This window comes from Erythrolamprus reginae, chromosome 5 (genome assembly GCF_031021105.1).
Source record: "Erythrolamprus reginae isolate rEryReg1 chromosome 5, rEryReg1.hap1, whole genome shotgun sequence".
Lineage (NCBI taxonomy): Eukaryota > Metazoa > Chordata > Lepidosauria > Squamata > Dipsadidae > Erythrolamprus > Erythrolamprus reginae.
The window spans coordinates 37605017-37618954 of record NC_091954.1 but is presented as its reverse complement, the minus strand read 5'-3'; the positions used below and the strand labels follow the sequence as shown (position 1 = coordinate 37618954).

Here is a 13938-nt window from a genome sequence, read left to right as displayed (position 1 = left end):
AGAACCCGTCGTGGCTTGGAGCGCCAATGCGCGTGCGCTTATCCCGGGGCTACCGTTAGAAGCGCCTGCGCAGTTCCAAAACGCATCGGGAAGGCTCTCGCTTGCCGGGCCGGCTGGCTGGCTTTGTTTGCAAAACAAACTCCTGCCTGAGGGTACGATCTACCAAGTCCCCCTAACCGTCCGCGGCCTTCGCTCCGCGTCTCGTTTTTGGGCGAAGCTGCAGTTCGGTAGCTTCAAGCCCCCCCCCCCCCAAATTTCGGGACTCGAAAGCTACCCGGCGCTTTGACCGCCACGGACCAAAGCCATCCGCTACGAAGAGGCTGCTGGGACGTTTAAGGGTGTCCCTGTGGCGTCCTCGCAACGGGAGGGTTGCTATCAAGATCTCGCCGGTTCTTCGGGCTGGCGTTAGAAGTCGGCTGCCTGGCGAGCAGTTTTGCTGCGCCGCCCAACCCGTTGGACGGCTGCCCCCCCCCCCTTTCATGACTTGACCCCTCCGCTCTCGTCTCCCCATCCCGTCGGCTGCTTGGTCCTTGAGGCCAAATCAAAAGAGGTGGTAGAAGGCCCTCTTGGTTGCTGGGCCTGGTTGCCCACCGCCCTCACCCAAAAAGTACCTGCTTTTTAAAATGGCGGACCAGCCCCCCAGAATTCTTCTGCTGGCTGATTTGGGAATTCTGGGGGGTTTAACAAAATAAGAGAGTTGGAAGGGACCTTGGAGGTCTTCCAGGCCAGTGATGGCGAACCTATGGCCATCATATCTGCTGGCACGTGAGCCGTTGCCCTAACTCAGCTCCAACGTCCATGTGTGTGCTGGCCAGCTGATTTTTTATTCACACGGAAGCTTGGGGAGGGTTAGCTCTCAGAGAGCCTCCAGAGGAAAGGGGGACTCCTGGCTCAGCTCCAGGGAAGCTTGGGCAGGGTGAAACATGAGCCTACTGGGCCCACCAGAAGTTGGGAAACAGGACATTTCCGGGGGGGGGGGGGCAGAAGAAGCTGCTTTTACCCTTCCCACACATTGAATTATGGGTGTGGGCACTCACACACGTACAATAGTGCACACACCCGTCACTGTTCTAGGCCAACTTCCCCTCCCTGATCAAGCAGGGAAACATACCAAGTCTTAAGTGGCCATGTTTGAGGGGAAAATCAACTGAAAAAGAGCTGCTTCATTGCAAGGAATTTTAAAGCACCCTTGCTGTTGTGCTACTTTGCTCTCAGTTGTGCTCCTTTTTGACTATGCCAGACATAAAAGAAGGACCTTGCTGGATACTAAGCAGCAATAGTGAGAAAAAGGTTTTATCCCCTTGGCCTTTGTTTCAAGCACTGGGCCTGGTTCCATGTTTCAAGAGGAGGCTTTGGGTTTTCTCAAAACAAAGCTGTGCCCAAAACTACATCTAATGTGGTCTTTCAGGGCGATCCTATAAGACTTCAAGAAAGAGATTGGCACCGTGTTAACTGCGCGGTTCTCTCTCATTTTGCTGCAGTGCTGCCCATTTTCTCTGCTGGCTCCTGTTCTTGTCTGTTCCATCATTGAGCATGGTAAAGAAGAATACTATCCCTGATGGGTAAGTATCACATAAGTACTTCCTAGCCCTAGAGAGATAAAAGGGGAGAGGGCTCTGACAGCCCTACCTCTTGTCTCAACAGCATCCTTGTAATCTACTGCAAGGTGAGTATGATAGCAGGAGCATGTGGGCTACCATCCCCCAGATAAGTATTTTATCCCACATTATAAAATGCTCCATCGTCCTTCAGTATCTTCTATTCCCCCTGGACAGTTAGGTCAATAGCAGAGCATAGAAGGTTGATACCAAAATTACTTCAGTATAATAACATGATACCGTGGAACAGCTTGGGTTTATTACATGCTGTTCAATTTACTTTTAGATTAAACGAGTGCTTTCTGTAATTTCATAGAACTGGTCTTAATTTGGACATGTGATTTAGTTTTGCAAGATTTTGTTCCCAGTGGCAATTACCCTATATTTTATTAATGTCTGATAGTGTTAACTTTGCCTTCAAAGATGTTGCATTATTTTCATTGTTCTGACATGCAAAATACCTGAATATATTTTAAGCTGAATAAATATGCTTTACTGAAAAAGATGTTAATGAACTTGCTAGTGTAAATATCTTCAATCTTCACTGAATTTTTGCCGGAAATGACATTAAAAGACAAAATATAAGTGATATTACCAAACAGTATTACTTGAAATTAGTTCTATTACTTCCTGAAGCAAAAACATGTTATTAAAGATTAGAGTTTTATTGCTTAATTATTTCCTGCACCACCTCTACTGCCTTCTTACCTTGTTCATTATTATCAATGTTGCTGGTGTTGTTTAATTGATTTTTATTAATAATGCAACATTTTACAAAATCTTAGTACATTGAACATTGAAAGCAACATTGCTTATTTTCTGAATTAGTTTGAATAGCTAACTGTTGAAAAGATAGTTAGTAATTAAAATGGATATAAACTGATCATTTTAGTAGTCCCAGCATTTAGTAAAATGTTGAATTTAAATGTTTAATTGAGAGTAATAGCTTAACATGGAAAGAAATATTGCAAAAATTATTAGCCAAAAATATAACTAAGAAAAAAAGTGTAAGATTAGTATTTGCTATGTTCTTTATTAAATTTTAAGGTGATCTGATTCTAAAAAGATTCTGAGCATTTTATATTAAAGAGCCATCTTTAAAACCAACTAAATAAAAACCAAAACATTATCATGGGTTTTACAAGTACTATAGCCCAGGCCTGGGAACAGAGATTTACAGATCATTTGAAGAATAGGAGCTAGATGTATCATTGTGGGCATTTACTTCAGTGGGCAGGAACTGTGACGCAGAAGGCCCGGTTCCTTGTTTCCTCAAGTTGGTGACATCTAAGAGAACCAGATTATATTCAGTCTGCCTGATTGCATTGACTTGGCAGAAACAGAGGAAAGGCATTCCCTCAAATAATCAGACCCTATTCCATGAATAGTTTTATAAATGACAACCAGCACTTTGAATTGCACCTGGAAGCTGATTCGTAACCAATGAAGTTTGTAAAGCAGTGATGAGCTGGGTAGAATGCAAGAAGACTATAACTTGCCTGTGCCACTGCGTTTTGAACCAGATAAAGCTGCTGGATGGTCTTCAAGGATAGTTCCATGTAGCCTGTATTGCAGTGATGATCATGAGATAATAAAACATGAGTAACTTTCTGAAGAGCCTCGCAGTTAAGGCAGGGAGGGTGCAGCTCATGCATAAGGTGAACCTATACAATGATCCTCCTGGTCATAGCTATCACAGTCTTTTTCAGTAGTAGCTTGCAAGTCCAGGAGCCTCCTCTCCCCCAATTGCATGCTAATCTCAAATAGGGGAAAGCAATCTAAGACCAAAGATGAAAATGTCTCAAACCTAGGGGCCTAACTAGCCCCAGCCACTCTGTGAGATCAGGATCAAGTCTCAATCTTTTCCTCCATATCCAGAGTCAAATAGTCTCCAGAGAGTAGTTAGTACAATGACAACTTCATACATGTAGTCCAGATTGAAGCTAGGAAGGACTGCTAGGAAGGACCGTAATCTGCAACAGTTCTTACAACAGCCCAGTGCAAGAGGATACCATGATTGACAGATCAAGAGCACAAGGATGGTAATATTGTTTTTCAGCTCTGCTAAACATTGTCAACAAATGCAACCATACTGTTTTAGTACTCTCCTCAGCCTGAAATCTTAGTGATCCAGATAATCTGCTTCCTCCAGACTTTCTACAGCTGCTTCTGATCACCTTCTGAACAATCTTTTCATCACAAAAGGAAGGTTAGAAGCTGGATAGTAACTGTCCACAATGTAAAGTCCAACAATGGCCCCCTGAGAAGGGGTATTCCCATTGCCTTCTTCAACACTGGAGAGGCCATCACCTTCATCAGAGAGACTAATACCATTGCATGGCCATGACCACAGGTTACTTCCCATCTTAAGAACTTAGATAAAAAAACAGGTTACTGAATTCACAATCTGGAGGACTTTGTCAAGAGTCAAAAAATTAGGGCATATAACATCACATCTGTAAACCAGGCAATGCTAAGGTTAAGATAACATAGATCTATTTAAGTAAATAAGAATGTCATTTTCTATGTAGCATGAATACAGTGGTCCCTCTATCTAAGAACGCCTCTAACAAACTTTTCTAGATAAGAACCGGGTGTTCAATATTTTTTTTGCCTCTTCTCAAGAACCATTTTCCACTTACAAACCCAAGCCTCCAAAACTGTAACCGGAAAAGGCAGGGAGAAGCCTCCATGGGGCCTCTCTAGGAATCTCCTGGGAGGAAACAGGGCCTCCACCCTCTGAGCTTTCCTCAATCGCACACATTATTTGCTTTTACATTGATTCCCATGGAAAAAATTGCTTCTTCTTACAAACTTTTCTACTTAAGAACCTGGTCATGGAATGAATTAAGTTTGTAAGTAGAGGTACCACTGTACTTGTCACCATAGCTGCTGATGTTCCTGGATTATTATTATTTATTAGATTTGTATGCCGCCTCTCTCTGTAGACTCGATGTGTCTCCCCAGTGAAAAAATGGATCATTCCAGACAAGGCAGGCATCTCTAAACACAAAAAGGACAGAAAAATATTGGCTTGCCTCCCTCACCAGAATATGGGCTGTTAAATCATGTTTAATACAATTAGCACTTTGCCTCCACCAACTATCTAGGCATCTCTCTGGCACGTCATCTCCAGAGTTCTAAGAAATCAAAGTACATCCCAGTGTCACCACTCGAGCCACAAAGGAGCTATGGGTGCAAGGCCTCAGTCACTGGGCTATTATTCCAGGCTGCAACCAAGACCTTGGCTGAGCTGTCTGCTAGATCTTCAAGGAAAATCCCAAACTACTTTATAATCAGAATCCATCCAGTCAACTTGGATGCATCACTGAACAAGCTCTATCACCCTGCTGAAATGTTTGGCACCAGGGAGTAACAGGGCAACCATTGAGTGATCAGTCCATGCCAGTGGATTGATAGTAATGATCTGATACCATTATATGAGGTGCTAATTGTTTTATGAACCACCATTATTTTGTTATTTTATATAACAGCCACACATAGACTCAAATACATACATATTTTGTCAGATTACCCTTCAGTCCTGGAATTTAACTAGCTTTTCAGGACTTTGCCTTATTTGTATTTCTGACTAGGGTATCCAATAAAATTGTCAACTGTTCTATGTGTTTCTTTATTTCACCAATCAGCTATAGTTAATCAGCTATGAACAACTAGGGCAAATGTATATGAGCACATAAGAAAAATAAGAGGTAATTTAAATAACAGCATTTTGTCAGATAATAGGTTGTGTGAATTATTTCACCATAGTTATAACAGGAAAATATCAAAGAAAAATTGTGAATCCTGTTTTATTTTTTAAGAAATAGACAATTTCACCTTTTTTTAAGGTACTGTTGACAAAATATGTGATTTTCAGTGATTTTTCTGAAAAGTAGCAAACTAATTTTTGATTACAACAGAGCTAATAAACATTTAAGACCAAGATGCCCTCTGGGTCTACAAACCCTAGCTCTTGACTCTTAACATGGTCTACTGTTTGGCAATTTTTGCTGTCTCCAAAAAGGAAGGACCTCATTTAGCAACCTTCCCCCACCCCTTATGAGAGAAACAGGGATTCCAAAACCATTGTTTTTTTCCGGCAATTTAAAAAGAGAAAATAAATTACCGTATATACTGTAGTACCCTTGTACCTGGTTCCATAGCTATGAAGTAATTAGCAGAAACTGCTCATTTGCTCCCATTTTCTGGGAGAATGGCACAAAATTTGTTTTAAAGAATTGAACATTAATTGAAAGCAATTTTTAAACATTGGACCCATATAAAACAATAATGGAAGGTAAAAGTTTCAAAAATATAGACTGCATTTTAAATGGATCTCCAACAGGAAAAAATATATGGGACAAGCAACAAGATGATACTGGTTGTTCCAATTTAGAGACAACTTTGATGTAAAGTGGATCCAGGTTATATGATGAATTTATTTTAATGATATTAGATACCAGAGACAATAAAATTTAAGTAGTAATGCACTTTCAAAAAAAGCAACCTCTACAATTTATAGTTAAACATCTTCCTTATTCCTTAGGAAAAATAGATTACCACAACAAATGTTTCTAGTTTGCTTTCCTGGATTTTCCAGATTTATTTAGTTTACAACCTGGAATCAGAGGCATAGAACATATTTTTTTACCTAACATTGATACCCAACTTCTTTTCTATTACAAACACAAAAAACTTCTGTCTTTTTAGTAAGGGGTGGAACTAAAGAAATAATGCATTTTGCAGTTTATCATGTTTGAGAGTGTCTGTCATCTTGATAGTTGATAGTTCGTAGAGTTGTGAAAGCAGAGGGAGGAGTTCCTCTCTCTGAAATCTGCCCAGCCGGGTTTCAGGTATGGCACCAGCTGCGACCCCAAGGAAGGAGGGGGAGGAGTGGCTATTGTAGCCAAGGAGATTTTTTGCCTATGTAGACTCATTGCTCCACAGATTGCAGATTGCACGTCCCTCTTTGTGAAGTTGGAGCTAGGGGTTCAGGTGGGCTTGTTACTCACGTACCTGCCTCCCAGCTGCGTGTCAACAGCCCTGCCTGTGCTGCTCGAGGAGGTAGCTGGGTTGGCGGCGGAGGACTTTAATCTGCCGTCATTCGGCAAATCCTCTGGGCTGGCACAGGAGTTCATGGCCACCATGACAGCCATGGACCTGACTCAAGTAGTTCAGGGTCTGACTCACGAGGGGGGGCATACATCCGATATGATATTTCTCTCAGAGCAATTGAGCAATGGTCTGAGACTAAGGGGCTTAGATGTGTTGCCCTTGTCATGGTCATTTTTTACTATGGCTTGACTTTGAGGCTCCAATCCTCCCCAGCAGGGAGAAGGAACCAAATAGGTGGTTCCGCCCCAGATGCCTGATGGACCCAGAGGGCTTTCAGTGGACGCTTGGGGTTCTACCAGATTCTCTCGTACACAGTTCACAGAGTCTCTTGCTATGGCCTGGAACAAGGCTGCGACGGAGGCTCTTGACCGGATTGTGCTGTTACCACCTCTCTGTGGCACTAGACCCCAGAGGGCTCCTTGGTTTACTGAGGAACTCCGGATGTTGAAACGCCAGAAGAAACATCTAGAGAAGCTGAATCTGATAAAACACTTGTAAGAGGTTATATTAAGACTTACAAAGTGGCGCTCAAGGCAGCAAGATGTGCATATCATGCCGCCTTGATTGCATCAGCGGTATCCCGTCTGGCCGCTCTGTTCAGGGTGACCTGCTCCCTTCTTAATCAGGGGGCTGGGGAGCCCTTGCAGAGTAGTGCCGAGGAATTTAACTCGTTTTTCACTGATAAAGTCGCTCAGATCCAGACGGACCTTGACTCCAATTGGACTGCAGCATTGGCTGACAACGAGTTAGTCGAGGTGACTGGGGCCCGTCCTTGTCCATCTGTCTGGGAGGAGTTTGACCTGGGGACACCTGATGAAGTGGAGAAGGACATTGGAGCTGAGTTCCACCACCTGTTTGCTTGATCCGTGCCCCTTCTTGGCTGGTCTCGGCCAGTAGAGAGGTGACACGGAGCTGGGTCCAAGAGATTGTCAACACTTCTCTGGGGGCAAGTCCTTCCCAGCTCCCTAAAAGGAGGCACTTGTGCGTCCCCTCCTCAAGAAGCCTTTCCTTGAACCAGCCGTACTCAACAACTATCGTCCAGTCTCCAACCTTCGCTTTATGGGGAAGGTGGTTGAGAAGGTGGTGTTGCTCCAGCTCCAGCGGTCCTTGGAAGAAGCCAATTATCTAGGCCCTCAACAGTCAGGGTTCAGGCCCGGCTACAGCACGGAAACTGCTTTGGTCACGCTGATGGATGGTCTCTGGTGGGCCCGGGACAGGGGCTTTTCCTCTGTCCTGGTGCTTCTTGACCTCTCAGCGGCTTTCAATACCATTGACCATGGTAACCTGCGCCAACTAGAGGGGTTGGGAGTGGGAGGCACTGTTTTACAGTGGTTCTCCTCCTTCCTCGCAGTCGGTGTTAGTGGGGAGTCAGAGGTCGACCTCTAGGTCTCTCGTGGGATGCCTTAGAGGTCAGTACACTCCCTGTTGCTATTTAATATCTACATGAAACCGCTGGGTGAGATCATCCAAGGGCATGGGGTGAAGTATCATCAGTATGCTGATGATACCCAGCTTTACATCTCCACCCCATGTCCAGTCAGCGAAGCAGTAGAAGTGATGTGCCGGTGCCTGGAGGCTGTTAGGGTCTGGATGGGTGTCAACAGGCTCAAACTCAACCCTAACAAGACGGAGTGGCTGTGGGTTTTCCCTCCCAAGGACAATTCCATCTGTCCGTCCATTACCCTGGGGGGGGGGAGATTACTGACTCCCTTGGAGAGGGTCCGCAACTTGGGCATCCTCCTCGATCCACAGCTAACATTAGAGCACCATCTTTCGGCTGTGGCGAGGAGGCCATTTGCCCAGGTTTGCCTGGTGCACCAGTTGCGGCCCTATTTGGACAGGGAGTCACTGCTCACAGTCACTCATGCCCTCATCAATTCGACTACTGCAACGCTCTCTACATGGGGCTACCTTTGAAAAGTGTTCGGAAACTTCAGATCATGCAAAATGCGGCCGCGAGAGCAATCGGCTTTTCTAGATATGCCCATGTCTCGTCAACACTCCGCGGCTTGCACTGGCTGCCAATCAGTTTCCGGTCACAATTCAAAGTGTTGGTTATGACCTACAAACCCCTACATGGCATCGGACCAGAATATCTTCGGGACCATCTTCTGCCGCATGAATCCCAGTGACTGATCAGATCCTATAGAGTTGGCCTTCTCCAGGTCCTGTCAACTAAACAATGCCGTCTGGCAGGACCCAGGGGAAGAGCCTTCTCTGTGGCGGCCCTGGCCCTCTGGAATCAACTCCCCCCAGAGATTAGGACTGCCCCCACCCTCCTTGCCTTTCGAAAGCTCCTGAAGACCCACCTATGTCGCTAGTCACGGGGAAACTGATATACCCCTAGCTACTATGGTTTTATGTATGGTCTGTTAGGTTGTGTGATTGTTTTTATAATAAGGGTTTTAAATTGTTCTTTTAACATTAGATTTGTACATTGTGTATTGTTGTGAGCCGCTCCAAGTTTTTGGAAAGGGGCGGCATACAAATCTAATAAATTGTTGTTGTTGTTGTTGTTGTTGTTGTATTATTATTATTATTATTATTATTATTATTATTATTATTATTATTATTATTTACAAAGCTACTTTAATTAATACAGAATGGAAAATATTTGGCCCTGAGTGGAAGTGCAGTCTTTCTGCAATTCACTCTAAAGTTATATGAGGCACAGAACTTCTAGATTTGAGCAAAGAACAGGGTCTCAATATGATTTCTTAGGTTCTTCAAGATGGCAAGGGAAATTTTTTCAATTGCATCTTACTATGTTGAAAGTTTCCAGATTTTTAAATTTTTATGTTCTATTTTCCAGTTCTCAATTAAATTTCAATTTAAAATCAAAACAATTATCAATGGATACTGGATTTTTAAATGCTGCTCAATATTATTTAATAGAGAACTATAACTGATAGATTTGCTTTCCTTTTTCTAAATGGCTATCCATTGGAGTTACTATAGTACATTTATTTATTTACTTACTTACTTACTTACTTACTTACTTACTTACTTACTTACTTACTTACTTATTTATTTGATTTTTATGCCGCCCTTCTCCTTAGACTCAGGACGGCTTACAACATGTTAGCAATAGCACTTTTTAACAAAGCCAGCATATTGCCCCCACAATCCGGGTCCTCATTTTACCTACCTCGGAAGGATGGAAGGCTGAGTCAACCTTGACCCGTGATGAGATTTGGACCGCTGACCTCCAGATCTACAGTCAGCTTCAGTGGACTGCAGTACAGCACTCTACCTGCTGCGTCATCCCGGCTTTATGATGAGTCTGCCTTGAAATTAATATAGAAATTTCAGTTACTCCAAAATACGGCTATTGCTATCTTGAAATCATGTAATGATTCAATATAACAATGTTTCATTATCTCCAGTCTGTTTCGAGACCCAGTTAAACATTCTGATTAAAGATTTGGAATTAAATTAGCAACAGAATAATCTCCTTTCATATGTATCTAATAAAACAGAACCAAGTTAACTAAGTCCTTTGACGCCACTATTCAGTGGGCCTCTTTTCTTTTTCCTTCCAAGCAGCATGATCTGTTGGGTGCCTACAATTTAATTGACATGGCCTCTCAGGCTCTAATATAGCCAGACTAAATTTGTGCTGGATTCCAGAATTCAAAGGCTGAATTAAAAATTGTTTTACTCCCTGTCTCTCTAAAGTTACATCAGTACATCCTGGATGGCATCACAAGCAGAGGAATGATTTACTTATGATGCCAAACTTTAAAAAATAAACTTTTAATCTTTCAGTTTAAAATCAGTATAAAATCAGTATAAAATTATTGTTGTTTGAAGAGAATTCCATCATTGCTCCACCATTATCAACTGCTATCTGAGTCTAACTTATTTTCTCTCTTTTTAATTTGCTAGGTTTTCTGGGCAGCATATAAACATCCTCATAATTAATCAAAACAATAAGTACTATAGAGAGATTTTTGTGGGTTTTGAAAACAAACAATCTGTAAACTAGTGGAACTAGTTACTTTTGATAAAAACAACGTTTATGAAGCCTGAAAACCTGCATCACCAAACCTGAAAACCTCCATCACCTCACCCGCTTGCCCATAGGGGTTAGTGGAAGGTTCTCTGAAGAAGAGGAAAGCAAACAAACAGGCACCACTACTGGAAATTGGTTCAGGTGTTTTTCTCTCTCAGGGAATTAGCAGCAAGATGTTATTAATTTAACAACTGCAGTCATCCACTTAACAGTTGTGGCAAAGATGTTCATAAAATGGGGGCAAAAATTACTTAAATGTATCTCTTAGCAACAGAAATTTGGAGCTCAATTGTCATAAGTTGAAAAACTTATGATAATCATAAATTATTTATGATTTGTTCCACTTGTGAGCCGCCCCGAGTCTTCGGAGAGGGGCGGCATACAAATCCAAATAATAAATAAATAAAATAAATAAATAAAACTGCCTGTACATTTTGAGATGATTAGCTGATAATTTCATTATGCCACAGTCTTTTATTCCAGCCATAACCAGTAGAATTAGTTTCCAGACAGATTGGTGTATTAGTTTCCAGACAGATTGGTGCTTTTATTTAACGATTCACTATTTGTATTATACATATGTGTATGTATGTGATATGGCAGAATTTCCATATGATTAAAAAACGTGCATTATGTTAGTTTGTAGCTGCTGCATAAGATCTCAGTTTGCAATAAACATGCTAGAACAAAATGACTTCATTTTGTTTTAATAGGTTTCTAAATGGACTAATAACTTCTTGCATTTTTAAATGCTACCGTATGTTTTAATATAGATTAGACTTATCAGAAGATAATCTTTTTGAGGAAAGAAGTTATGTGTTATATATTAAATAATTTCTGCTAATAATTCTGTGTTGCCTCAAGTTTAATTTAAAGTAAGAAATGTACAATATGCATACATGTTTCTTAGCATTCACTTAAAATAAGAAACATCTCCATTCTGTTGAATCCAATGCTAACAAATGCTGGACTAGACTCCACTCCTGGAACATATTTCCTTTCATTGTGTTTGTCCCCATAAAAAAAATAAAAGAAATGTAAAATCTGTAAATGTAAATACCACATTCGGGGTTATGTTGTTGTTGTAAATTAATTTTGTGTATGTATAGGCTGAGACCACATTTTTCTGAGGAACACTTCGTGAAATATAAGGGCCAGATGTAGAAGTTGATAAGAACAGACACAAATCACTTGTCTTGAATTTCATTTAAATTGAATGCAATTGTTCCTATATATTTAATCTTTTCCTTGATTTGTCCCATTAAAAAATAGAAGTTGGCAGAATTCTTGGAAGGGCTCTGGAAACAGCCAAGATTTGAAAGGACTGCTTATAGCCCTAAGTCTCAGATTGTGTATCTCTGTTGTATATCAAGAAAAGCATTAAAAACAAAACTTCTTACAGTACTCTAAATGGGGATGAAGTCAGTGGAGTTCTCAAGTGGTTGTATCATGTATTAAGATTTCATTAGATCCAGTGCATTTTAGATAAATAGACCATACGTCTATGCTTCCAAAGGGTGATACACGAACTCCATTTGTTTATACCAAAGTCAACTTACCGTGTTTCCCCGAAAGTACAATTTACCCCCAAAAGAAGCCCTAGCCCAATTTTCACATACTGTAAGCCATAACCCCAAAATAAGTCCTAGTTAAGCTCCATCCACCATCTGGTTGTACAAAATAGTATGAGGCACATGTAAAAAAAATCAAGTTTGGGTGAAGGGTGGAGCTACACTTGCCATATACTTGCTTACGTTAGGACTGCTGCAGCCAGGCTTCCCACAACCCGATGTCACAATGCTGCCCAACTTCTGCAACCACTCGCGGCCAGATGCCACATGGCTTATTGCGTAGCCCTGTCTGAGCTGTAAAGCTGGCTCTGAACCATTTTTCAGCTGATTAAAATAGTTTTAACTTCTAGAGGATTTTTTTTTGATGAAATGTTTTAAAAAACTACCATCAGCTATTGTTTTTACTTTTGGCTAACTGTTAGTGCACTTCAACTATTTCCACTTGACTGCACTTTCTCTTACTCTTGCTTCACTCCTGAGAAAGCAGAAAAATATGCAAGCCAAGTTTATGTTTATTTAGATTTGTATGCCGCCCCTCTCCGCAAGTACAGTGGTACCTCTACTTAAGAACTTAATTCGTTCTGTGACCAGGTTCTTAAGTAGAAATGTTCTTAAGAAGAAGCTATTTTTCCATAGGAATCAATGTAAAAGCAAATAATGTATGCAAACCCATTAGGAAAGAAATAAAAGCTTAGAATTTGGGTGAGAGGAAGAGTAGGAGAATTGCTGCCGAAGGGAGAAGGTGAGGTGAGGGGAATTCAAAAAAATCCAAAACTTTAACTGGACTGAGGCGGCGAGGAGGAGCACGCGCCTCCAATATACTGGGTGTGAGGCTGCCTCCCATTTACTGCCTCCCATACACTGGCGAAGGGAGCGTTTCTTTTCTCTGGGTGCTGGCACAGGTTTATTCCTTCTCCAAGCGCCCAGAGTAAGGAAAATGCTTTGTTCGCTCTGGACTGCCAAAGCCTCTTTAAGCGCCAGCAAAAGGCTCCTTTGGCAGCCCAGAAAAGCCCGAGATGGCCCGGATTAAAGGGAATGGCAGGAAACTGGCCGGACCTTCGTGCCGCTCTCAAATTTCCTGGGAAATTTTTCCAGGCTCGGGTTCTTGGGTAGAAAATGTTTCTTAAGAAGAGGCAAAAAAATCTTGAACACCCGGTTCTTATCTAGAAAAGTTTTTAAGTAGAGGTGTTCTTAAGTAAAGGTATCACTGTATATGTATGGTGCGCTGCCACTCGCAGCAGCAGACTGGTGCAACATCCTTTCATGCACTATGACATGTCAGGGCGTGAGAGGCCTAGCTGCATTGGTCCTAAGATAAGTGGGTAAGACATCCCCCCCAAAAAGAGGTTTAGGTTTATTAGATTTATATGTTATTTTATAAATATTGTTATTTTATAAAATTACGTTATCTGGGGACCTAAGAAAATATTGGCGACCTAAAATATTGGGAACCTAAAAGAAAAAAAATACTGTTATTTTATAAAATTATGTTATTTGGGGACCTATGAGAAAATATTGGGGACCTAAAAGAAAAATACTGTTATTTTTTAAAAGTACATTCTTTGGGGACCTAAGAGAAAATAATACTTTTGTTTGTGGGGTAAAAACCATTTCTACTTGGGGTGGGAGTATTTCT

The 13938-nt window shown here is 41.6% G+C and overlaps 1 protein-coding gene across 4 annotated transcripts in view; it reads left to right on the top strand.

Moving 5' to 3' along the window:
* The window catches only part of LOC139167678 (uncharacterized), a 39036-nt gene continuing 25098 nt past the window's right edge, over positions 1-13938 (top strand). The window contains exons 1-2 of one of the 4 annotated variants that reach the window (XM_070752418.1): positions 1-152; positions 1482-1562. In XM_070752418.1, coding sequence (XP_070608519.1) covers positions 1534-1562 — 29 coding nt within the window. In that variant the 5' untranslated portion in view covers positions 1-152; positions 1482-1533. Of the gene's footprint in view, positions 153-336; positions 801-1481; positions 1563-10604; positions 10873-13938 lie in introns of those variants that run through there. The other 3 variants (XM_070752416.1, XM_070752417.1, XM_070752419.1) reach the window with 3 other exon arrangements.